Source organism: Pseudochaenichthys georgianus, chromosome 17, assembly GCF_902827115.2.
Source record: "Pseudochaenichthys georgianus chromosome 17, fPseGeo1.2, whole genome shotgun sequence".
Lineage (NCBI taxonomy): Eukaryota > Metazoa > Chordata > Actinopteri > Perciformes > Channichthyidae > Pseudochaenichthys > Pseudochaenichthys georgianus.
This window is the reverse complement of record NC_047519.1, coordinates 32248946-32273667: the sequence shown is the minus strand read 5'-3', so window position 1 is coordinate 32273667 and position 24722 is coordinate 32248946. Positions and strand designations below refer to the sequence as shown.

Here is a 24722-nt window from a genome sequence, read left to right as displayed (position 1 = left end):
ATGTGCGTTTACAGTGCCAGCACTCAAAATGTCACTCTCTGCCAGCCGACTACTGTTATTATGCTACGGTGGCACCATTGTTGTACTTTACCACCCGGGAGGCTTATATACAGTATATTAGTGCCATGCATTTGGCCTGCACAGAACTACCTTTTGTTTAAAACAAAATCTTCTGTACTTTGCTTATATATAATTGATACAAATAAAAGTGTAAACTTTAACTGACACAATCTGCTAGAGAGAAGACGTATCACCAGGTTTAGTTTATTACAAACACTGGTTTGCAGAAAGAAATGAACCCGAACACAGAGACATTTAATTTCAGCCTGCTGTCAAGTTACTCATGGAATTAACGTTAATTAGTAACAGCTGATTTAAGTGCACTCCAACTGATTTGCACCTTCAAACACTCTAATTTTCACTCGCATATGCTGCAAAACGCTGTATTGAAGAGCGCAGCAACACGTCCAGGCTGTTTTTTCTATTGCTTCGCAATGGGCTGTAAAATACTTCAAAAATACTGCACAATATATAAAAACATTATTTGGATGTCATGCGGCTGGAGGATGGTGTGCCCGATATGAGCTGCAGACTTAGGAAGAATCTGAGGCAAATAGGCAGTGGCAAAGTGTGACATTTTCCAGTGCTGCATTTAATTGGTTAGAATACATTTGTTTTGAGATTCAGAGCAATGAACATAACTCAACTGAACATATATGATGATACATGACGCTGCTTCGCCTGAAATGAAACAGGACATGATAAAACTAACAGAGATAACTTATATTGATAACAATACAGCGGTTCTGTATTTGTGTTATATATATTGAACTATATATTCATGTGGATGAAGCGGGGGCAGATATAAGTATTTCATCTTCTTCATCGTCCTTCTTTGTCTTGCTCATTTCTGCCTTAGAGGCAGTCCTCCCTCTTCCTATTTGACTTTGATGTAGTAGATCAGATTCAGTCACCTTTGGTACAACATGGTGTTGTCTTGTCTTTGTAGTTTCCTGCCCAATCCCAGGACCAGGGTCTACCTGAGCAGACTCAAGGGGAATTTCATGTTCTGCCAATAGATTATTTGATTCATATGTTGGGATAACTGTTCATTGCTCTGCTTATTACAAAATACATTTCATAGGCATGCTTCTTTAGATATACACCTTAGTATAAATGTTCCTTTTCCTGTTTCATTTTATTCTCCTGAAGTTTAATCTTTTTACACGTTGAGTTAGATGCATGAAATGCACGCTGTTGTGTTTGTTTACAGTGTTATTATTTCGTATCTTTTTTAAATTGTTGGTTTTCTGTCTTTCCCTCTGGACTTGAGAGCTTACAAATATACTAACTGCTGCTGAAATAATAATATGGCATATTGATATTACATCTAGACATTCAATTTGAATATGTGATGGCCTGCTGGACTGTCACTTTAAGACCTACAGTCAGTCATACAACTGCAACATTGCTGGTTTGGTTATAGTCATTCAAATCAAAGCATGCTGTTGTAGTAAATCTTAACTTTTAGGAATATGTCCCATCTTTTAATCATAGCAATATTATTTTTCATCAACCAAATGTTGACAATAGTTGAAATGCTGATGGCTGTTATTGATTATAAAATGATAGCTTTGTGTCAGCAGCATAACTGGACAGGGTCGTACAAACACAGTTACTAGTTACAGTTAGTATGAAGCACAGAACTTCAGCATCGATGTGTGAACACCATTCAACGCTGTCAAGCACTTGTTCACGCACTCACACATCGATGGCCACTTTATTGCTGCCTCTACATACTGTGAAAGGCAGCACGACAGTTAGGGATAAATGAAATCTTTATAAAACCATAGCCTTGTAAAGATTTCACACATTTTAGTTCGGAACAGCCCGCCCTGTAGTTTCATGGCCTCCCACATAAATAAAGTGCCAAACTCATCTTTAGCAGTAGCCTGGTAATGTGTTTTCACAGCCAATCTCTCAGTCCGGAGGCACCATCCTGTTTAGTATGAAAGCTTTTTGTACTCAGTATAACAATTAAATGTTATATTCAAACCTACAGTATGAGTGCAAAATATGTGATTCTCACTAGCTTAGAAAGGGACTCAAAAAAGACTTTTGTTACAAGATCGATAATGTCTTCAAGACATAGAATATGTTGGCTGGACCATTTCATGTACTTAAGAAAGAATGAATATCTGTTTTGTGTCATATAGGGGCAACAGATAGGCATACACTAAGGGTCATACAGATCCATTACATTTTCATTTAAAAGACCACCTACGACACTTTTTATTTCCAAGGTTAATGTGTTATGCCTTAGTGCAATAGAAAATATTATACAGTTTGAGTCTTCATGTTTAGATTTATTTTGCATTCACACTGAAGGTGTTGAAACTCAAAAATACTACATTATAATTTTCATATTGGCAGTTCAAAAAGCTTCCACAGTTTTGTGTTTTGTTTGCCTGTGTTTTAGTTTGTTTTCGTTTGCTTGATCCGTTCCCCCGTCCATGTTATTGTGCTCCCCTCCCCCAACAGCCCCATCCGCCCCCCCTCAGGATGTACACCTGGTCAGCCTGAGCTCCACCAGCCTCAAGGTGAGTTGGGTGGCCCCGCCCGCCGCTAGCCGCCACGGCGCCATTGTGCGCTACACAGTCAGCTACCAGGCCATGGCGGGGGAGGACACGGAGCGGCATGAGGTGCCAGACATCGGAACAGACGCCTCCAGCCTATTGCTGGAAGGCCTGGAGAAGTGGACTGAGTATCAGGTGTGGGTGAGGGCTCACACTGACGTGGGCCCGGGCCCCGAGAGTGCCCCAGTGAGGATGAAAACCAGAGAGGATGGTAGGTGGAGACTCCATGAAGCAGACGCTCTGAGACTCTTTCTGCTTGGGGCTGCCAGTCATTTTCTTCCCTAACTCTTTTTAACTTCTACTGCAAATTTCTGTGTGGCCTGATGGTAATTTCTGAGTCAATGATGGTGGTAGCAGAGAGGGTCGCCTTCTCTTTTTGTCCTCTTCTTTCCAGCTCGCTTTCTGTCGCTTTACCACTTTACATCTTTGGCAGGTGAAGGCTCATCGCCCCAGGCCAGAGCTCTGCACCACTCTCCTCTGCTCTCCCTGTTTGAATGCTTCTCTTGAGTTCTTTCTTCTGTTCTGAGGAATAGAAGTGGAGCAGATCCCCCCCACTCCGTTCTATCGCTCTTGCCATGTTTTCCTCACTCTTTCCTCGTTTTGTTGATAGATAGCGGCTGTTCCTATGAGAGACTTGTCTATAATTAATGTGTTTGAAGTTTGCTGCAACACAGCTAATTTCATACTGAAATCAAGGACATTACAGACATCGCTAGACCACATGGTGTCCCGCATAGGGTGCTTTGGGGACACAGTAGACATACACTGAACAAAAATATAAACGCAACACTTTTGTTTTTGCTCCCATTTTTCATGAGATGAACTCAAAGTTCTAAAACATTTTCTATATACACAAAATAACCATTTCTCTCAAATCTGAAAAGATCTGTGATAGTGAGCACTTCTCCTTTGCCGAGATAATCCATCCCACCTCACAGGTGTGGAATATCAAGATGCTGATTAGACAGCATGATTATTGCACAGGTGTGCCTTAGGCTGGCCACAATAAAAGGCCACTCTGAAACGTGCAGTTTTGCTTTATTGGGGGGGTCCGAAAACCAGTCAGTATCTGGTGTAACCACCATTTGCCTCACGCAGTGCAACACATCTCCTTCGCATAGAGTTGATCAGGTTGTTGATTGTGGCCTGTGGAATGTTGGTCCACTCCTCTTCAATGGCTGTGCCAAGTTGCTGGATATTGGCAGGAACTGGAACACGCTGTCGTATACGCCGATCCAGAGCATCCCAAACATGCTCAATGGGTGACATGTCCGCTGAGTATGCTGGCCATGCAAGAACTGGGATGTTTTCAGCCTCCAGGAATTGTGTACAGATCCTTGCAACATGAGGCCGTGCATTATCATTCTGCATCAGAAAACCGCTCACCCACACGACGCCACACACGCTGTCTGCCATCTGCCCTGAACAGTGAAAACTGGGATTCATCCGTGAAGAGAACACCTCTCCAACGTGCCAGACGCCATCGAATGTGAGCATTTGCCCACTCAAGTCGGTTACGACGACGAACCGGAGTCAGGTCGAGACCCCGATGAGGACGACGAGCATGCAGATGAGCTTCCCTGAGACGGTTTCTGACAGTTTGTGCAGAAATTCTTTGGTTATGCAAACCAATTGTTGCAGCAGCTGTCCGAGTGGCTGGTCTCAGACGATCTTGGAGGTGAACATGCTGGATGTGGAGGTCCTGGGCTGGTGTGGTTACACGTGGTCTGCGGTTGTGAGGCCGGTTGGATGTACTGCCAAATTCTCTGAAACGCCTTTGGAGACGGCTTATGGTAGAGAAATTAACATTCAATTCACGGGCAACAGCTCTGGTGGACATTCCTGCTGTCAGCATGCCAATTGCACGCTCCCTCAAAACTTGCGACATCTGTGGCATTGTGCTGTGTGACAAAACTGAACGTTTCAGAGTGGCCTTTTATTGTGGCCAGCCTAAGGCACACCTGTGCAATAATCATGCTGTCTAATCAGCATCTTGATATGCCACACCTGTGAGGTGGGATGGATTATCTCGGCAAAGGAGAAGTGCTCACTATCACAGATTCTTTCAGATTTGTGAACAATATTTGAGAGAAATGGTTATTTTGTGTATATAGAAAATGTTTTAGATCTTTGAGTTCATCTCATGAAAAATGGGAGCAAAAACAAAAGTGTTGCGTTTATATTTTTGTTCAGTGTCGAAGAACTGAGTAGAGATGATTTTGATTAATGGCCGAATCTCGTATCACTTCCTTTTGCAGAGCACCAAAGACTATAAAAAATACTCAGGAGTCATTATTTTAGTTTTTGGCGCCTCATCGCAGTAACAGGGAAGTGAGGAAAATAACTAACTCAGCACATTTTCTGAGTCTCTCTGACTGTCTGTCTCTCTTTCGGTCTGCATTCTGCTTTCTCTCCCTCACGTGCCCATCCGTTTTTTTCTGGTTTCCAGTGCCGGGAGCACCCCCCAGGAGGCTGGAGGTTGAGGCCATTAACTCCACAGCAATCCGGGTAACCTGGAAGCCGCCCCTGCAGGGGAAGCAGCACGGTCAAATCCGAGGCTACCAAGTCATCTTCTCTCGGCTGGAGAACGGTGAACCTCGTGGCCAGCCTAACATCATGGACGTGGCTCTGCCAGAGGCACAGGTACTGGATGATGTCTTATTCTTTTCCAGTCTCTCTTTCTCTTTCGATATCTGTCTTATGTTCATTTCCCATTATTTTCATTCTCCACCGCTCCCGTATTCCCTTCCATTCTGTGAGTTCACACTTCATTTCCCCCGTAACGGGTGACACACATGGACATTTCATTCAGTTGACTGCTGTACCCCCGCCCCCCTTTTTATTTTTTCATCTTTCTCCATATGTGACATTTGACTCTAAATTGGTACCCTGCTCCCACAGCTTTGGATTAGCTGTCGTAACAAGATCCATTCTAATTATACAGTAATAGCTATTAAATATTTGATATGTGTTACATCGGGATGGGGCTTAGTGGAATCAATGCACCTCTTTTTGCGGGCTTTAGCAGTAATACATATGCACTGCCTTGTTACCATGTTTATAAATTAGAGTTATTTTCTCTGCTCGCTGCTCCGAATCGCCCAAAGCTATGTGACACCATGAGATGGATGAGAGATTGTAATCCTTAAGAGGGATTCAGAGATTCATGAATATTTTAAAACCAAAAGCCCCACTCTCACTTTGTCCCTCTCTCCGGGAGAGGAGAGACCAGCTTAAAAGCCTCCTTCGGATTGTTTGCCGGGAGTAACATTTGCGCGAACACGCATTCACTCGCACCCCCGATGGCCTCACAGAAAAACATCTCATTTGAACAAGTAAGCGCTCCCTGGCCGCAGGAACACCACAGAAAATCTGAACAGCCGTGCATGTCTCTCTGAGCAGTGTTTGGTGATAAATGCTTTGCGGCAGCATTTAGGGAGACCAACAGGTTGCTGGTTCATTCCCTGGCAGTGCACACTGCTGTGCCCTTGAGTGGAGCGATTAACCCTCATTTGCTTTGTCAAACACCCCGCTGTCTTAAGTCTTATCGTTGCAGAGGAGGAAGCACTGTCAAAGTCACCTCGGAACGATGCGTCAGATGTGATACCCCCAAGTGACGCTAAGTAGACTTTGCAGATCCCAGTTGTGTAGCTGGGAATTCAGTGATAAATACATAATGACTAAATTGGTGTGTTGTCCTCCCAAATGGAATATCTCACATGGGAATTTAAAGTAAAGAAATGACTGCAATGTTGGCAAGATTTCACTTGGATAACTTAGAACTGCGTAGGTGAAGCTCTGGTTGATGTTACCTGTCGCTGTCTTCACACCTGGCCCTTTGTTTTGCAGCAGTATTTTTCTGGCAGCTGCTGCTGACAGTTCTTTGTTGCCTGACTGTGTACCAGAGGGCCTGACAGCCAGGACAGCATCATTGTTCTGAAGAAAAAGTCAAAAACATGGGGGCTGCTTGTCTTCCTAGAAGCGCTTTGGACATGTTTAGTGTGACGTTGTTTTGCGTTATGAAAACTGAACTTAACTGAACATGACCCTATCTGTTGTGAAAACAATATGTCTCTTTCCTGCCAGGTTCAAACAATAAACAATAAGACACACTCCAACGTGGCACTCAGGGAAGCTCTCATGATCCAGTTTGAAGTCCAGGACACTTCACAAACTCACAGTTCCCCCCCTGGCAAAAACAGGATTTTGTTCCCACCCTCCTCCTTTGTTATTCCTTTTCTCCTTATCTCTAACTCCCCTCCCTTTCTCTCCTGTCCCCCTTTTGAACCCGCCCTGCCTGTGAGGCCCGTTGAATAATTACCAGAGGCTTGCGTGCAGGTTGGTTACCCTTGATTGAGTCATCTCAACAGATTGTTTTCTATGAGACAACGCTGCGTAGCCAACCTGCATGGACCTGCCCGGACGTCACTACAGACCGCACAGTCTGCTGACGCTCCCTTGGCCACGTTCACCCAACTGGATTTAGAACAATCCCTTTTTTTCTCACATGTCTTTCCTTTCCCGTACCCTAACAACAAGTGGGAATAACGACCGGTTAGCATGAACAGACATGCTCACCGTTAGATCAACCTTGGCAAGTAAGTTCATGACTCATCCCAGTCTCATGCAAATGGCACAAATGCACACCTGCAGTTGATGATGAATAACAGGAAGAAAACAATTTACTTCTATCCTGCCACATACCACGTGTTGTGAAATCAGTTCCATATCCACCCTTTTCACCTGCAATGAATGCTAAGTAAGCCTGCCAGGGGGGGGGGTTCACAACATAACACAACCTCACCTTAGGGTTCAATAACAAATCTGAGCAGACGGATTGCATTGCAGATTCTGTCAAAATGGCTATCACCTCTCCCCTTGTCTTTGTGTCTCTGTTTCGAGCTCCTTCTCTCCTCTTCACCCTCTCTCAGGGTTAGCTGAACGCTGTGAGGAGAGCTTGTCTGTGCGTGGGTGTTTTAAGCGCCTCTTTTCCTTTCAAGCAGGAGCCCACACAGCGCCCTCATTTCCCTGCTAAATTTAAACCAGAGGCCATGTTAACATTATGATGTTATCAACCTCTTTCTAACCATGCTTCTATTGGGAAAGTGGCCTGAACCTGAGTGGGCAGCTCCACACCACATAGCCTGCTATCACTATGCATTCATAGCAACCACCAGGCTCATGTGTTTCATATTGCCGTCTGTATAAGTTGTCCTAAAACGGCGTGATTGAGTTGGAAGCCGTTAACCCAACCGCCTTTCTATACATTTTGCACAAGTTTGCCTTTATCTAGCAATACTTTTCCAGGTTCATTTAGTTTGACCACTCATGCGTTTTTGAAGTGTGTGTGTTTGTGTGTGTAGGAGCGAGCGAGCAAGGCAATGCCTCACTGCGTCTGCGGCCTTCAATGCCTCAGATTGAAGTTGAATGTGAATCGGGGGGGAAAAAAGAGAAAAGAAGCACCTCAGCCTGTTTCACTCCATCAATCATGACAGCTCCTTCTCTTCCACATCACTCGCTCCCATTTTTATAGCCACACATCTCAGCCCATGTCATCACATTTGCATTCACCTGCCTGCAAATTATACCGCTCCGTTTCCACAAACGACGCTTATCAGGAATGATGTGTTTTCAGCTTGCGTTGGGGTTCAAAATATAAATGGGGGATAATTTATAATTCTCCAATGGATCCAAGCAGAAAGCAAAAGCAGTTGCGATAGAAAGGGATTAGCCCAAGATGAGATAGGAACTCTTGCGAACCTTAATGTGTTCGCTGCTCTGTTGACATACTGAGTGGAGTCGACGGTAAACAAATTAAGCCATTAGGCAAGTAGCAAACTGTTATTCATGGAGTTAAGTAGCAGCTGTTCTTAAATGCTACTCTTTAGTGCCCCGCTACGTCAGGGGAGCATGAGGCAGCAGTTTCTGATGCAAGAGTCTCAACCAGTCGCAACTGGGACCAGACAAAGGCGTAGCTTATGCTTCAGTTAGCTGGTTCTTGATAAAGAGCCTTCCACATTGGAGGCGGGCGGAGAAGTTTGGTCTTTTGTCTTTTCATATGCCAACAGTCAATGGAGGATGATAAACACGTCCCTCTAGTGCACAATGAATCAGCAGTGTGTGAGGCCCACTCCCTTTCTAAAAGCCTGGAGAGCAAAAAGGGAAAGATGGGCAGCAGGCACCACTGCTGAATAATGTCTGGGAAGGCATGTGGGGACTTCCTGTTGTTCTTCTTAAAGTTCAACTACAATAAAATAAGACGGCATTTCTTGATTACGTCTAATGATATCTTCATGGTATCTAAAGTGTTGTTATAATTGCTACATTTTTAAGACTTAGAAAAAGACTTTGCAAAGAAAATGTCTCAAAAGAAATAATCAGAACATTTGTATTTTATGCAACAGCTGCATAATTTTACTCTCATGGTCAAAAATGGTCTAATTCTAAAAGTTTGGATAACCGACTGAATTTCGTGAGCATTGCTTTTTTGTTACTTTTGAACTTTTCAGGTAACACGATCTTTAAAGTGGTGGTCTTACACTATTGCTTGATTAGGAACTTGTTCATAAAGACCTCAATTAAATCAAGCAGTTGACTAGTAGAAAAAATCACAAGTGTTAGTCTTCTAATAATGTATTTAGTTGCGGACATCACTATTGTTGCATTGTTGCCCACTTCACCAGCAGCTCATGTTGTAGTTGCGCACTAATGTCCGAATGTAATTGCCTGCCGACAGCACTCTAACCCTTCGTCCTCCCTAAGCCCCCTCCCTTCTATGTTCTCCATTTGGTCTTACATCAGTGTCCTCTCTCCTGCCCCTTGTCAGCCGGCCACCCATCAGTGAACTCCTCTACAGCAGCTCAACTGTGGAGCGGGTTTCTAGTGAACACCAGCAGTTGCGTTCTGCATCGACGGGGCTTGATGTCACAGGGCTAGCATAGCAGCGCTAGTAATAGGATTTCACGCTCGGCACCGACGGAGCCCCGCGGCACGAAATGGGCTTTCACTTCCCCCGGGAATCACTTGGCCAAGTGCAGGGAGCACGGAGAACATTTTTGAAAACATATTGAAATATAATGAATAAAAGGCCCTTCCTCCACTTCTGGAAAGAGGAACTGCTTCAGAGACAACAATGGGATCATTATCATACTGAATGGAGGTGTTCTGTGATTGAGGGAGAGAGATTCTTTTATTACAGGTTAATGAGGAACAAGGCAGTGCATCATAAACAACAATGAGTTTAAGAGCCATTGCTCAACTTAGCCACACAATTAGTTTTTACCACTTACCTTTTTACTCCTTCACTTCCACCCTGTGTGTGTTTTAGTTACTGCATGACTCTGTTTACCTACATTCATCTATCTTTAAGCGAAAAAAAGACGAGTGCTTTTTTTCCCGTTGTGTTGTCTATGACTCATTTCTCTCCCCATCCTGTGTCCTGTGTCTTCTCTCCCATCAGTGGAATATTGAGGAGTCCACCGAGCATGTGAGTAACCCTCATGTGTGCTGCTGGGTTGTCATGCAGGGCAGGCTCTTCTCCCCTCTGCAATTTGGGGGTGCTGTGTGTGCTTGTGTATTTGGATTATCAATTGTGTGTGTTTTTATTTTTTTATAAACCATGCCTGCAATCCACTCGGTGTGAATACTCATCATGTTGGATCAGAACCACAGCAAGACATTTGTTTCCTGATGATTCCTGGTGTGTGTGTGTGTGTGTGTGTGTGTGTGTGTGTGTGTGTGTGTGTGTGTGTGTGTGTGTGTGTGTGTGTGTGTGTGTGTGTGTGTGTGTGTGTGTGTGTGTGTGTGTGTGTGTGTGTGTGTGTGTGTGTGTGTGTGTGTGTGTGTGTGTGTGTGTGTGTGTGTGTGTGTGTGTGTGTGTGTGTGTGTGTGTGTGTGTGTGTGTGTGTGTGTGTGTGTGTGTGATATTCTCTACAACCAAAAGCTTGAGGATTATTTCCACTGATGATTCCGTACAAATACAATATTTTAACATTTTACCACAAGACGAACTCCGAACAACAGCTGGGCATTCAATCGGATCCGAGCCACTTACTGCTGTGCTTTCCCATTGAGCGTACAGTGCAGTCAAAGGCAGTGCAGTCAGAGGCTGTGTGTCAGTATTCCAGTGCGATGCTGACATTAATCAGGCGCGCCTCACCTGCTGTCTCCCCCACTGTTCCCGATGACATGTCTATCTGAGGGGAGGAGCTGTGTGTTTTATCAGCTCCACACATCTCCAAGACTGCTACCAGCCTTTCATGTTCTTTTCATTTGCCTGGGTGGCAGCACACTGTTCCACGGCTGTCACTGAGCCCTTTGTTATGGCTTATTACCGGCAAGACGTCATATTGCAGTAGCATAGATGCAGAGCCACTTACTGGTGGGAGTCAGGTCCACAAAAGAAACCTGCCAGAATAACAAAAACTCTTGTCAGCACTTTAACAAGGGCACGTTGTTTAAATAATGTTAATTGCATTTGTTTGTTAGCGAAAGCAATGTTAGGCCTTTTCTGTTTCTCAAAATAAGAAACCTGGTTATTCAATCCATTTTAGTGACTTGTTGATATATCAACACGAGATGTTTATTTATTTCTTTACAAAAGAGCAGGCGGGGTGTTTACAGATCATTTTATTTGCCAATTAAGGAGAAATCTGTTTTCACATCACAGGTGACCAGATTCCTCCAGCTACACCCACATGCAGGCATGAGTCAGGGTCGCCTCCTTCCCCTCTCCGCTTAATGTGTTGATTAACACCTGACAGAGAGAGCTCGACGCTGTCAGAGGAGGACATCTGTTCTCACATCTTTATTATTTCTGTTTCCGCCATGTTGGGCGAAAGCAGTCGGTGTGCCAGGTAACTAATGTAGTGTGAGTCACAGACAGATGTCAACAACCAAAACATTAGCATTTCTTGTTGACCCATGGCATGTTCACAGGCAGCCGGAATTAAGGTTTGTTGATGCAAATGAGCCCAAATAGAACATAACTCAGATGTCAAGGGCTCTGTAGCAAAAAATAGTATGAAGCGAATATATATTTACTTGAAACTATGACACACATTTTCCCCTGACATTTTCTATCCTACTGAGGATAGAAGCGTAGAGAGGCTTGCAGAGAAGAATCCATTTCTATAACTAGTCGACTTTATAATCTCTGTAATGCCCTTTGGTGCTGCTCTAAGCATTAGCTTGGAAGGAAACTTTGAAGCCTAGCTTTTTCTATTTCTGCTGAGTTTCAAAAGTGTTACTAGATCCGATTTGACCTTGCCAGAACAGGGGGGAAGAGATCTCTGTGACTGCCACTGTTAAAACCATTTTGTATGGTTGAAGTAATGAGACTCCCTCCATAAAGTTAGAATGGTTTTATGATACATTAATTCAGCATTTTCTCCCCCGTCTCTCTTTAAGGTTAGTATGGGAGCACCAAGTGTCCCGTTAAAGAATGGCTGTTAAAAGCATTGTCAAACACGAATACATGTTCTTCTATAGTTAGGAAATTAAAACTTAATTCGTTAGAAAAACAGCGTTCGAGCTCGGCTGGATATTATTCTAAGGGTGTGAGAAGTGTGCGAGGAGATCCGGCAGGAAGGCTTCTAGGCATTGTCGTGTTCGTCCTCTCTGTGGCCCCAGTCAGAAACCGACAACTCCAGCGTGTGTGCTCAAGCACTGGGCGTTCATTTGTTCTTGGTATCGAGTGTGTGAGCGTGTGTGTGTGTGTGTGTGTGTGTGTGTGTGTGTGTGTGTGTGTGTGTGTGTGTGTGTGTGTGTGTGTGTGTGTGTGTGTGTGTGTGTGTGTGTGTGTGTGTGTGTGTGTGTGTGTGTGTGTGTGTGTGTGAACATTCATGGTGTGTCTCTACCTGCATGCATACTTTGCCGTGTGTTTATATACAGTATTTATACATCGGTGAGTATGTGCATTCACCTATGTGTATTTATTTCTGTTTACTTATGGGCTTTGTTCAAGCTCAGTGTTTAACTCCAGCGTGTGGGTGTGTTTTCGTTCAGGCTGATGCAGTCTGGTGAAGTGAGTGCCAGCACTGCAGCAGGTTACCAATAACAGTGTTATCTCAGTTGTTTGTTGTTTTTTCTGCTGTCTGTTTGTTGCTGTTGAGTTACTGATCTGTTCGACCACCTCAGTGTGTCTGTGTTTTCGAGGCTGCCCACCCCAACTTGCATGGAAATCCAGAGGATAGTAAATACCTAAAAATTAAACTATTTAAACGAAAAAGAAAAAGTGCAACATCTGTGTGATGTTTTATTTTTAACATTAAGAGTTTTTTGTACAATATGTACATAGTGTATATGATCCTAAGCTCCTCTGGGTATAATCCCATGCTTATCCATGCAGCAGCCCTGAACACTGATACACTGATACACTGGTGATGTTCTGGTTCAATGGTTTGGTTGGTTATGGGGTTCAGTGTGTGCCTTAAAATTGGGCCAAAGAGTTTTTCTTGACGAAGAAAAGTTGGTCAAGAAAATCTCTGGTCCTGTTTGTGTGCCTTCAAAACCTCTCTCTGTTCAATGCTTTAGAAGTTGTGTTTCCTATTATAGGCGGATTGATAAAGAAACTACAAGTGGATGGAGAAGAGGGGTTTCATGTTATTATGGTTTCTTTTGGTGCCGTGTGTTTTGTGAGGGGATGGGAGCTTGTGTGAGAGGGTTTGTTTGCTTGTTTTTTGCCATTGAGGTGGTCCCGCTCAGACCCACTGATTCCTTTTAAACTCTGACCCTGTGATTTTTCCATTTCGCAGGAGGCCATCATAGCTGAACTGCACTCTGAAACCACCTACTCTGTCACTGTAGCAGCGTACACCACCAAGGGAGATGGAGCTCGCAGCAAAGCTAAAGTCATCACCACGACTGGAGCAGGTCAGAGTTGCTTTTATCTGGGTTATCATGTAAAACACAGGATAAGTGCTATCTGTTTACAGAATACTGTGCTGTTATCTTTAAGGCTTGCATCTGAAAACCTCTGTACTCTTGTAGTATGAATGAAAGCCTGTATGACTGGATAGTCATGTTAGTTGTATTGAGATGCTACATGTATATTAGCTTCAAAGACTAGTTAGCACTAACTGTTGGTAAAGTGCTGTGTATGAGCGAAGCTTGTAACCTTCAAACCTTCATATCTAGTTTATTAGTGACTTATAATTTATTGATTTATTAGTGATTTAAAGTGTGTGGTTATTGAGGTGGGTAATCTTATGATAAGCTGTCTCAAGCCTTAGGCTAAGCTAGGCTAACTATCCGTTGGCACTAGCCCGAGGCAAATATGAAAATTGAATATTTTTCTCAAGTAAATAAGCATATTTCTTAAAATGTGGAACTTTTTGAGAGTTATGAGAGAATCTTTAATTTAAAAAGAGGTTTTGCATATTTAGAAGAATTACATTACTCTTTTCTTTCACCGTCCTTCTTTTCTTCAGTGCCAGGCAAGCCCAACATGATGATCAGCACCACCAGTGGCACCACCAGTGGCAACACAGCGCTGATCCAGTGGCAGCCTCCTAAGGAAATGGTGGGTGAGCTGATGGGCTTCCAGCTGCAGTACAAGCGCACCGACGAGGAAACCTACACCTCCCGCGAGCTGAGAAAGACCGAGGAACATTACACCGTCACCGGGCTGCACAAAGGCGCCACATACGTCTTCCGCCTCAGCGCCCGTAACCGCGCAGGCATCGGCGAGGCCTACACGAAGGAGATCGGCACCGCTGAAGACGTGCCCTCAGGCTTCCCGTTCAACCTCCAGGTGACAGGACTGACCCAGTCCTCCACACAGCTGACCTGGGAGCCGCCGCTGGTGGCCGAGAGGAACGGGAAGATTGTGTACTACCTGGTTGTGTACAGGGACATCAACAGCCAGCAGAACAGCACCAACCGCACCTCAGATACGCACATGACAATCCATGGCCTAAATCCTGACACCACCTACGATATCCGAGTGCAGGCCTTCACCAGTAAGGGCGGGGGACCGCTCAGCCCCAGCATCCAGAGCAGGACCATGTCCATTGGTAGGACACATGGCTGACATTTATACACAAACACATCAGAGGTGTTTGATTTGAAAACACAGAATCAGGGTTTATTACATGTACATCTACACACGCAGCCTTATCTACAACATATACATGAACACTATATGACCTGCTTATGTTTTTGAACACTATAGCCATCTCTTTTTTTATCTCTATCAGTGCCTTGTCTTTCTCATCTAGCACTCAGTAAAGTACAGCACTGTGTTCATTGATTTATACAGCACTAATCTCATTCTGCATCCCCGTCCTCCCTCGCATTAGACACAAATCTGAAGTATACCCAGCATGCACCTTCTCGTGCATTTTCTAATCTTATTTAAATGTAAGATTTCTTATGTATAACCAGTTGTGCACAATGCCTATTTTAAGATACGTGTTGCCATCTTACTGCCCTATTCATTCATTCACTGGGATCTCTGCCTGTTGTGTTTGTCTCGCTATGAACACGGTGTAATAAATGAAACATGCTTAGGGAGATGAAAGCTACTTTTATGTCATCTATAACCTGGCGTGAATAATAATGTTGATGATCCTTACACCCCTGTGGCAAGTTTGGTTATAAGGTATCACCATGGAATATGTTCTCATTATCCGGTGAGAGGGTTACTTGCTGTACAGTAGTGTGATAAATGGTACTACCCAATGACATAACATTTTGAGTTGACTTGTACTTGTGATATTAATTAAATCGTTTTCCCATCCTAGATTTTCCCACCTTAAACTTTGGTGTCAAAGCTGTCATGAAAACATCTGTCCTCCTAACCTGGGATTTGCCAGCAAACTACAAATCCCAAGTGCCTTTCAAGGTGAGTACCAAGCGTTCAGCAATGCTAAAACAGATCCCCACATGTATCCAGGGATGGATACAAAAACAACATTACACCATAGACACAAACTTTATCATAATAATACACTTTTTTTTGGTTTCATAAACTAAAATACTATATTTTAAAACCTCCATTTTACAACCACCAAAATATAAAACAACAACGGAAATGTGTTTTCTTTTTTTAATAAAAAGTCATTATTACTTCAACATAATGTGCAACATGTTCTGTGTAACTTTTTGTTACATTGCAATTGTATTGCAGCGCTACAGTAGGCTATCAGCTCTTAACACTCTCTCTAAGGTGTGATGCAATGACTTTCCTGCACTGAAATATCTGAAAAAACTGATTCCTGTTCATTTATGAGGTGTAATCATCTGTCAAAATGATATTACATCAATTCCCACCCCATGGTAATGGGGCAAAGACAATTTGAAGTGTAAAAAAATCTGCCATGCACCAATGGGCAAGTGTGACACTGAAGTACATGGGATGAGGTGTCAGATGAGATGAGCACCTCCCGTAGGACTACACTGTGTGTGTGTGTGTGTGTGTGTGTGTGTGTGTGTGTGTGTGTGTGTGTGTGTGTGTGTGTGTGTGTGTGTGTGTGTGTGTGTGTGTGTGTGTGTGTGTGTGTGTGTGTGTGTGTGTGTGTGTGTGTGTGTGTGTGTGTGTGTGTGTGTGTGTGTGTGTGTGTGTGTGTGTGTGTGTGTGTGTGTGTGTGTGTGTGTGTGTGTGTGTGTGTGTGTGTGTGTGTGTTGGAGGCAGCATTGCATTTGTCTGAAGGATATGCACTGTGTGTCTAATTCCAAGTTTGCTCTGGTGTGCTCACAGATCCTGTACAACCAGCAGAGCGTGGAAGTGCAGGGAAACCTGAAGAGGAAGCTGATCTCGCAGCTGCAGCCAGACACAGACTACTCCTTTGTGCTGACAAGCAGGGGCAACATTGCTGGGGGTCTGCAGCAGCAGGTGTCCATCCGCACTGCCCCTGACCTGATCAAGACCAAGCCCAACCCACTTCAGGCTGAGGGTGGCAAGATGACCATCAACCTGCCAAAGGTCCAGACCACCACACGTGTCAGGTCAGTGTTTAGAAACATGTGGACAGAAAGACAGGCTGTGACACTGGACATAAATCAACTAATAGATAATCACTGATTTTAGCCGGTAGACTGAATTTTTGGTAGACTTTTATTAATATAATGGAAAATGTAGCTGCATTTGTGTTATTGGCTGTTGCAGTGACCAAGCTTTCCATCACAGGCTACCTACACATTTGAAATATTAAGAGTAGCCTTTATATGATTGCGAGTTATTATCGAAAGCATTATCGGGTTTCATTTGAATCCCCCATTTCATTTTCTTATTTTATCAGTCAAAAAAGATTCAAATAAGCAGCACTTTCACGTGAATTCTTGCAAATGTTCTTAAAAATAATCATCCAGCAGTTAAGTTACTGAATAACAAAACATTTGATTTTTTTAAATAAATAACTGCATAAGGAACTTAAATGAACTAAGAACTTTACCTGGAAACTTCATATGTTGGGCTCTTTTGTGGCCCCGGGCCCCTGAATGGCCACTTGGTGTTGTGTGAGTTTATTAAATGGGAGCTAATTCAATTTCAACTCTGAATGACCTTTCCTCCGGCAACATCAGCGCAAGTGGCACACTTTTTAATCAATACTAAACCTGTTTTGAAACTGAAAGCGTCAACTTTTAATCTTATTCAACTTCATGACAGCGGCTGATGATAATCGTGACTTTTTTTCAGGTTGAGCTGTATTATCTTTTGACTCAAATTGTGAAGAGCACAATTGTGCCTGACCCGGACGGGTAAAGCCTTTCCTTCAAACACACACTTCCAGACACATCTGAGTAGCAGAGTGCACGGGGTTGATTGGTAACACGATTACAGGGCTGTCAGGGCTGGCCAAGCTCCAGCTCAGATTGACAAGCAAAGAGCACACGTGATTGGGGGTGAATAATGGAGGTCTGGGTGTGCAGATGAGAAAGGGGTTGAGGAGTTCTTCTTCATGTCTTTTCCTACTCGCAGACTTGACTGACTGTTGAATCACAGAGTCGAGGCCTGGAGAGAAGCAGCTGCTTTCACTGTCAGCAGCTTCTGATTTTACAAGTGGTTGAATGCCGCAGTGGGGGAAAAACGTTGAGCTGAGAAGACAGACTGGGGGAGCACACGAGGGAGAGCCGCCACATAAATACACGCAGACACAGATGTCTGTACATTGAGTACTCACAAGCATGTTCCTTTATCCACTACCTCACTCCTTACGTTGACCCTAAATGTCCTTCTGATGTCTCTCTTCCCTTCTATTTTTGGTGCTTATAATGACACAGTAAAATAACACACGAGCGGTCACATAGCTGTTCCTATTAACTAAGGGATCCTATGGGGATCTCTATTAGCTAAAGGCTCCTCTCCCTAGGAGAGTGTTTGCTCCACTCTACATGGCAGATGTTCTTAGTGATTATACATTAATTGGAGAATGCAGTGACAATCTGCCGGTGTTCGACCTTGGTCTAACCCACTTGTGTACCACTCGAATTGTTTTAATGCAGCCCAGCAAATCGAAAGTACTGTGTCTTACTAAATGTTTTGATAGTGTTATGAATGCGCCTGGCACGCTTTGATCTCAGCGTGTGTGTACGTACTTCAGCCAGTCTGTCTTCACACAGGCTTTATTTTTCTTGGCAGGTGGTACTACATCGTGGTCATGCCTGTGTCCCCGTCAACGCCGCAGTGGAAGAATCCAGACGAGATGGACCTGGACGAGGTGAGTGCCAGCCGGTGGCTGATTGGCTAATGTGCCAGGTCAGAGGTCACCAATAGCTTCTCCTGTTCCAACTGGCTAGGAAGTCACTGGTTGTAGCTAATTAGCTCCACCCTCCTGGGCTCAGGCGGGGGGTGGCAAGGCAGAGAGATTTGAGACAATGACTCACTCGGGCGGGTGTGGAGTGTCCTGATTGGACGCCAGGTCTGCAGACAATACCCATCTGCTGAATACAAGAGCATGAAATAAGTCTATAACTAAATGTTTCTAAACAGTAATAACAAATGACTGCTCTGGTTCCATATTTTCTTTATAGTCTTTATATTCAGGGATTAACAGCTAAAACAAAGTCTTACATAAGGTATTCAGATGAGGATAAAGATGTATGACTGCTTTATTATTGTTTAATTTATTATTCTTTATCATGAATAAAGGTCTTCCTCGTCCACAGGAGAATTCAAGCTAAATGACATCCCTCAATATGAATAGCGTCATTTTTAAGTAAACTGTGAGGCTCGTTGGTTTGGATCGCTACTGTTCGAGCAGCGCCAGAAGAAGTCCCTGAAGAAAATAGCAGAAGAGACCAAGAGACTCCCCAAGTCATTAAACATTGAGCAGTCCATTGTCTCCTCCCTCCGACATAATGATTTAATAAAGCTACATCTGGCGCAGCACATGAGACATCACTGACAGAAAACAAAATGCTGCTGGAAACACAATGTGCTGTATGCCCCTGCTCATTTATTAAGCAGGCTGGCAGGCTGGCAGTCATGCTGACATTGTGTGCTGGAGCAAGCGCTAATTGCTCACTTCGTAACTTGGCTGCATTGTTAGAGAAGTTATATCACAGAGCAAAGGGCACCTTAGCTGTGTGGATTCATTATATTGTATTAGGATGCATAGTGAAAACCAGACCTGACTGCAAAAGTGTTTTCTTTTTTCCAAGACTTTAGAGAAATTGAGAGAAGTTAAAGGTGGGGTAGGAAAGTTTGAGAAACCGGCTCGAGATACACTTTGTGTTATATTCCATGGAATGCTCTTAACATCCCGATAGCAAAGAATATCTGAAGTGCTTTGACAAAAAATCCATTAAAAAAATGTCATCTGTGGAAGCCGTAGCGCTGTAAAAAGCACGACCAATCATCTGAGCCGGCCCGGCTAAAGTAACTGGATGGCCTACCTGCCTGTCAGCCTTCCATCTGTGCACAAACTTATCCCGTGCCCTCATTGGTCATGTGCGCGTTCGTGTGTGTTGGAGGAGGGGCTCTGTGAGGAAGTGGCTGATTTTTTCCGGTTGTGTATTTTCTAATTCTAGCGCACTCGAGCTCGTTTCTCCAAAATTACCTACCCCACCTTTAAAGAATGCACATACATTAAACAGGATTCTTTTTAACACACCGTCCACAAACCCTTTATTTCCCAGTTTCCCATTTATGGTTGACCCGACATTATGATGCAGTATATTAAGTCATTAACAAATACAACCTTAACCTTTGCTCTCTGTGTTTTCTTCACAGCTGCTCAAGTCCAGTGAAGGCCCTGCACTGAGGCGCCGACGTCACCTGGACTCCTCCAAGCCTTACATCGCTGCCAAGTTGGCCTCCCTGCCAACCAGCTTCATCGTGGGGGATGAGAAGATGAACAACGGCTTCTACAACAAACCCCTGGCCGGAGCGCAGAAGTATCTCTTCTTTGTCCTGGCTGTGCTCCGAAACGAAGGGACGGACAGCACTTCTAATTATGTAAGACACACATATAAGTGATCCAATCCATCTCAACCGCATTACTCATGATACTTTCTGTCTGTGTAAAGGCCCCTCCTGGATTTGTGAGATTGAAACTCAGTTATCTTTTTTATATTTTTCAGACACACAATTCAAATGGATAACTTTTCCTCAGCCTCTAACCAGGCTGCCCCTTAAACGTTTCCATGATGGCCAAAGTGTCAAGCCAAATTGTTGTTGTTTTACAACCACTTACCCTTTAATACCCCTCTAAAAGTCTTGTCCTGATAACACCCTTATCAGTCGACAATGACATCAGAGAGCTCTGCCTTTCCGACAGACAGCAGGGCCCGCGCTGATCTCTTTACAATGCTTCTACAAGGCTCTTGGCTTTTTAAGTGGAGGCCCCATGCACTCGTCAAACAGCACTAACACGGAGGCCCGGCTCTCCACGGGATGGTCTGGGGTAAACTTCACTGCAGGAGAAACGAGAGTCTGCGATTGCTCTGGGCTCCTGCTCTACCCCGGACATGCATATTCAGCAGCTGGGCCCTGGGCAGCCACAGAGGGGGGGAGAGAGCGAGCGCTCCATGTCCGAAACCAAATCCCAGACTTTTCACCTTTTTCTCTTTCTTCTCTCTTCCCTCTCAGCTCTTTTTCTTCTGCACACTTCCCTGTGTTTCTCTCCTTCTCCCCATCTTTCCCCACCGTGAAGAGAGCAGAGGAGATTGATTAGTGTGGCTGGAGTTAAGAGGGAGACAAGGGCCTGGACTCATGGCCTAGGGAGTCTGTAAAGCAGGCCTGATTCCCTTGAAAGGCTGCTTTAAATGTCCCTAAAGCCTTCAACCCCCACAATAATCCCCCACTCCTTCGCTCTGAGAGGGGAGGGAGGTGTGAAGGAGGCTATCGTGGGCAGCCATGATACACTTGACTTCAAAGAAGATGCTTAAACCCCATCGCTGCACAAACACTCTCACTGCACCTGCCAGACACACCAGGTTGGATCAGTGGCGCTCAACATTTGTCTTTTTCTGTGTACTCCCCCTCCTTAAACTGTGTAGCCCCCTCCCCGCTCCAAACATAAATCGCTTGGATTAATTAGGCTTCACTCACAGTGCGAGTCAATCAGTGTGCTTACTTTCGCTTGAGTAACCTGGATATCGACGCCTTTCTGCAGTAATCTTTTTTGCTAATCAAACACCTGATTATAGCTTTAACTGGGGTAAAGGTTTATAGAAGGTCAGTTACCAGGGCAACACTGAAAGTTATTATTCACCCTGATGAATTCCAACAGTTTTACATCCAGGTTTTTAATATGTTCTCATGTGCATCCCCAAAGCCTTGAGACAGAGCAGGTGACACTCTGACAGGGATTAGAGAAGAGATTGTTACTCGTCGTCGCAGAGCATCCTTGTACTCAAAATAATGATATCCACTGAGACTGAGATGAACACTCGGAGTAAATTGACATCCATAGCTGAACAGTAACGAATCAGACACATGTGCACAGTAGAAGGAATAACTGACAGCTTGTTTTCTTCTTTTGTTTAAACTCTTCGGGCTGCAGCATTATATTGTGTCAACATTTCCACACAAATATGCCATTAAGGTTCAAAAGCAGGGGAACAACATCCAATAACGGCCTAGGTCATTTGGGATGAACATTAACAAGATAACTGCAGTGCACGTTGACACCTTTATTTTCTCTTTTCTTCCATTGCAATTTCTTGTGTGCATGAAAACGTTCTGAATCCTAAGGTGGTGAGTACAGGCAGGCTGTCATTGATGCCGCACAAATCCCCCAACCGCTCTCTTTGGGAAACTCAGATACCACAGCAGTGTTTGTTTTTGTCACCCCCAACGCGCCACTTGCTAACGTTTATTACCAAACAAAAGCGGGTAGAGAAGGTAAAGCGCGCAGCGAGATCGAGCGGCAGGCAGAAGCTGCCTCGAGCAAGATCTTCACCAGACCCTGGAGAATAAGACAACAAGTACCGCAGTAAATGACTTGTGTCTTTACTGTACTTCCTCGCCACCACCAAACTCCCTCAGCGTAGATCAAACGGGACCGCCAGGGCTTAATAAGCTTGCGTATATCAATGGACACGAGCAGCCAGCAGTGGTTTGAGGGAAGAAGAGAAGGAAGGAAGGCAAATGAGGATGAGAGAGAGACGAAGGAAGAGAAAGTGCCTTCATGTCTCCCCAGCACCTAAGGCAGATAAACAAGCCGGGGGAAGTGTGAAATGGGATGATAGATGCTGGGTGTGTATAAACAGTATCATTTAATGCAGGGAGGGAGGGAGGGAGGGAGGGAGGGAGCATGAAATATTGTGTGATGTGAGAGAGAGGGGGGAGGGGTGGTTTTGGAGAGAGAAAAAGAGGAAAGCATAATTGTTGTCCCGTCCAGCCTGTGAACCTCGAATAAGAGGAAGTGTGTCGGGGAGAAGAGTGTGCTAAAGTCTGCTTTTCTTTTGATAAGGGGAGGTGAGCTTATGGCGTGGATGGAAACCAAAAACCACCGTCGTCCAGGCATTCATATTCCACACACTCTTAACGAGAATTGGCTTTGTAGCACTAATTCTGTTGGTGCTCTGGGCTCAACACATCCTGAACATGGAGGACAGGCTTCTGTTAAATGTAGAAGGCTTTGACAAACAATATCAAGGAAGGAAGCATTTTTTTCTAGAGCATGAGCATAACTTTTCAACAAGGGTAGTAGCGACGTAGGCGACGTGATGTCCAGCAGTGCTGTATCGCTTCTGTTCCTGGAGGCGGCCCCCCTCTAGCAATCCCTCTGGATATCTGTACTCGTGGTATTCAGACGGCGCCAAAGGGAAATGTGAGATTTCTACGGCAAACCGGAAAAAAATAAGAAGGGAGAACTACAGTAAAAAGGAGAAGGGTCATCGCAGAGGGTAGTCCACACCCCGAGGCCACATTCCTGACATTAATCACACATGTTATCGTCTTTGCTACCTCCATTTCTTTCCCTTCTCACTTTGTCTTGCTGTCTTTCCCCGTGTCGCACAACAGTGAGAAGAGTGTGGGCTCCTCAGCCTCCGCGGGGAGGACGAGAGCGCATCAGATACATAATGGGCGTCTTTGCATGTTTGTTTGTTTGTTTGTCTGGCGCATAGTTACCCTGCAGCTCATTCCGCTTTTGAGGAGACTTGGAGCACGCCGAGTTGAAACAAATGTGCCTCTGCGCTTAGCGGATACCGAGCTCTGGGGATGGCGGAGCGGCGGCTAACTGGCGAAGCTGTGCAGCCGTGGGCCAGATAGCAGTCTCCTCCCTGCCATCTCTTATCACCCACTCTCTCTTGTTCTCTTACGCCGTCTCAGACAAACACTTACAATCATACGCGCACTCACTCAGTGGTTGCTACCTTGACAATACTCACACTTGTGGAGGCTCAAAGGGATCGAGATGCTCACACACAAGCTCTTACACACATCAGTTTACAGTCTTTGCAAACAATCAAACACTTTCTCTCACTGACACAAGCTAGACATCAATAGCAGCCGGAGTGCGGGAGGAAGTGCGGCCGTCTTTCAACCAGAAGGTTGTGGGTTCGATCCCAACATGTCGATGTATCCTTGGGCAAGATACTTAACCCTGAGTTGCTCCTGATGGCATGGCCAATGGTGTGTGAATGTGGGTGAATGACATGTCGTATGTAAAGCGCTTTGAGGGGTCGTAAAGACTGGATAAAGCGCGAGACAAGTACAGTCCAGTTACCATTAATTAACTTATAATGCCCACAGTTTTATATAAAGTATAAACAGTAACGTAATAATACTCATCTGCAGTTTTAACAAATAAAGTCACATTCATGTCCTCTGTCTGTCCTCAGTAGGGATGGGGTTTAATAGGATGTGATCAAATATGAATCTAATATATTTGTTGTATTCGCTTCCTTTATCAAATCTATTGAGCTTTGGTTTTCAATGTTTTAAAGCAACTTGAGAAAATGGAGACCTGTAATCACGTTCTGCTGTTTGAGACGGTGTGGAGTGGCAGCTTGATTACAGTTCACAAGTTGTCAGCCTGACCTGAAAGTCTATCCTTACCTCCCCTCAGCTGAGAACCGGCTCCAGCTTAAACAGACGAGAGCCAAAAAACAATCCTGTTGCCATAATTCAAATATCTGATGTTACCCAGATGAATTATCTACAGTTACATCATTTCTCTGCCGTGGTGAAACATGCAACGCCTGCTATCCGAATGCTATGCACCGTACAGTGGTATGTTATTAACCTGAAGACGACCCTACTTCTCACGTACATAAACACACTGAATCAGAGTGTTATGCATATACATATACTTACTCTCACTGTCTCTGACTCACCCACTCTCAGTCTCACACATTCCTTCGCTGCACCATCGCCCCATTGTGATACCACTCTGCGAGGCATTAGGAGCCGCGTGACTGCGCTTTTATCAGATATTAGGCCCGTTCAAATGGATGATCTCAGTGTTCGGCCGTGACCAACAGACAAAAAGCCCCTTTCCCCTCTGTCCCTCTTCTCTCGTGTCTTCCTCACTTTTACTTCTCTCAAAGCACAGCTGCAGTCATTTGTTACACCGTGAAGGGAAAAGTTCCCAGCAGACCCCGCAGGGACACATCCTACAGCCTTTTTCGGCACTCCCAAAGGAACAGGAAGCCTTGTGGTGTCGTCACATCGGCTGTGTCCCCACTGCTGTG

At 44.5% G+C, this 24722-nt stretch overlaps 1 protein-coding gene across 22 annotated transcripts in view; it reads left to right on the top strand.

Annotated features, from left to right (window-relative positions):
* Nucleotides 1–24722, top strand: part of LOC117461791 (receptor-type tyrosine-protein phosphatase F) — a 173257-nt gene that overhangs the window by 117275 nt on the left and 31260 nt on the right. For 11 of the 22 annotated variants that reach the window (XM_034103725.1, XM_034103745.1, XM_071206373.1 and 8 more), the window contains 9 exons: nucleotides 2542–2847; nucleotides 5086–5279; nucleotides 10096–10122; nucleotides 13391–13508; nucleotides 14066–14650; nucleotides 15380–15480; nucleotides 16336–16583; nucleotides 18217–18295; nucleotides 19810–20034. In XM_034103725.1, the coding sequence (XP_033959616.1) occupies nucleotides 2542–2847; nucleotides 5086–5279; nucleotides 10096–10122; nucleotides 13391–13508; nucleotides 14066–14650; nucleotides 15380–15480; nucleotides 16336–16583; nucleotides 18217–18295; nucleotides 19810–20034 (1883 nt within the window). The remainder of the gene's footprint in view (nucleotides 1–2541; nucleotides 2848–5085; nucleotides 5280–10095; nucleotides 10123–13390; nucleotides 13509–14065; nucleotides 14651–15379; nucleotides 15481–16335; nucleotides 16584–18216; nucleotides 18296–19809; nucleotides 20035–24722) is intronic. The other 11 variants (XM_034103744.1, XM_071206375.1, XM_034103736.1 and 8 more) reach the window with 3 other exon arrangements.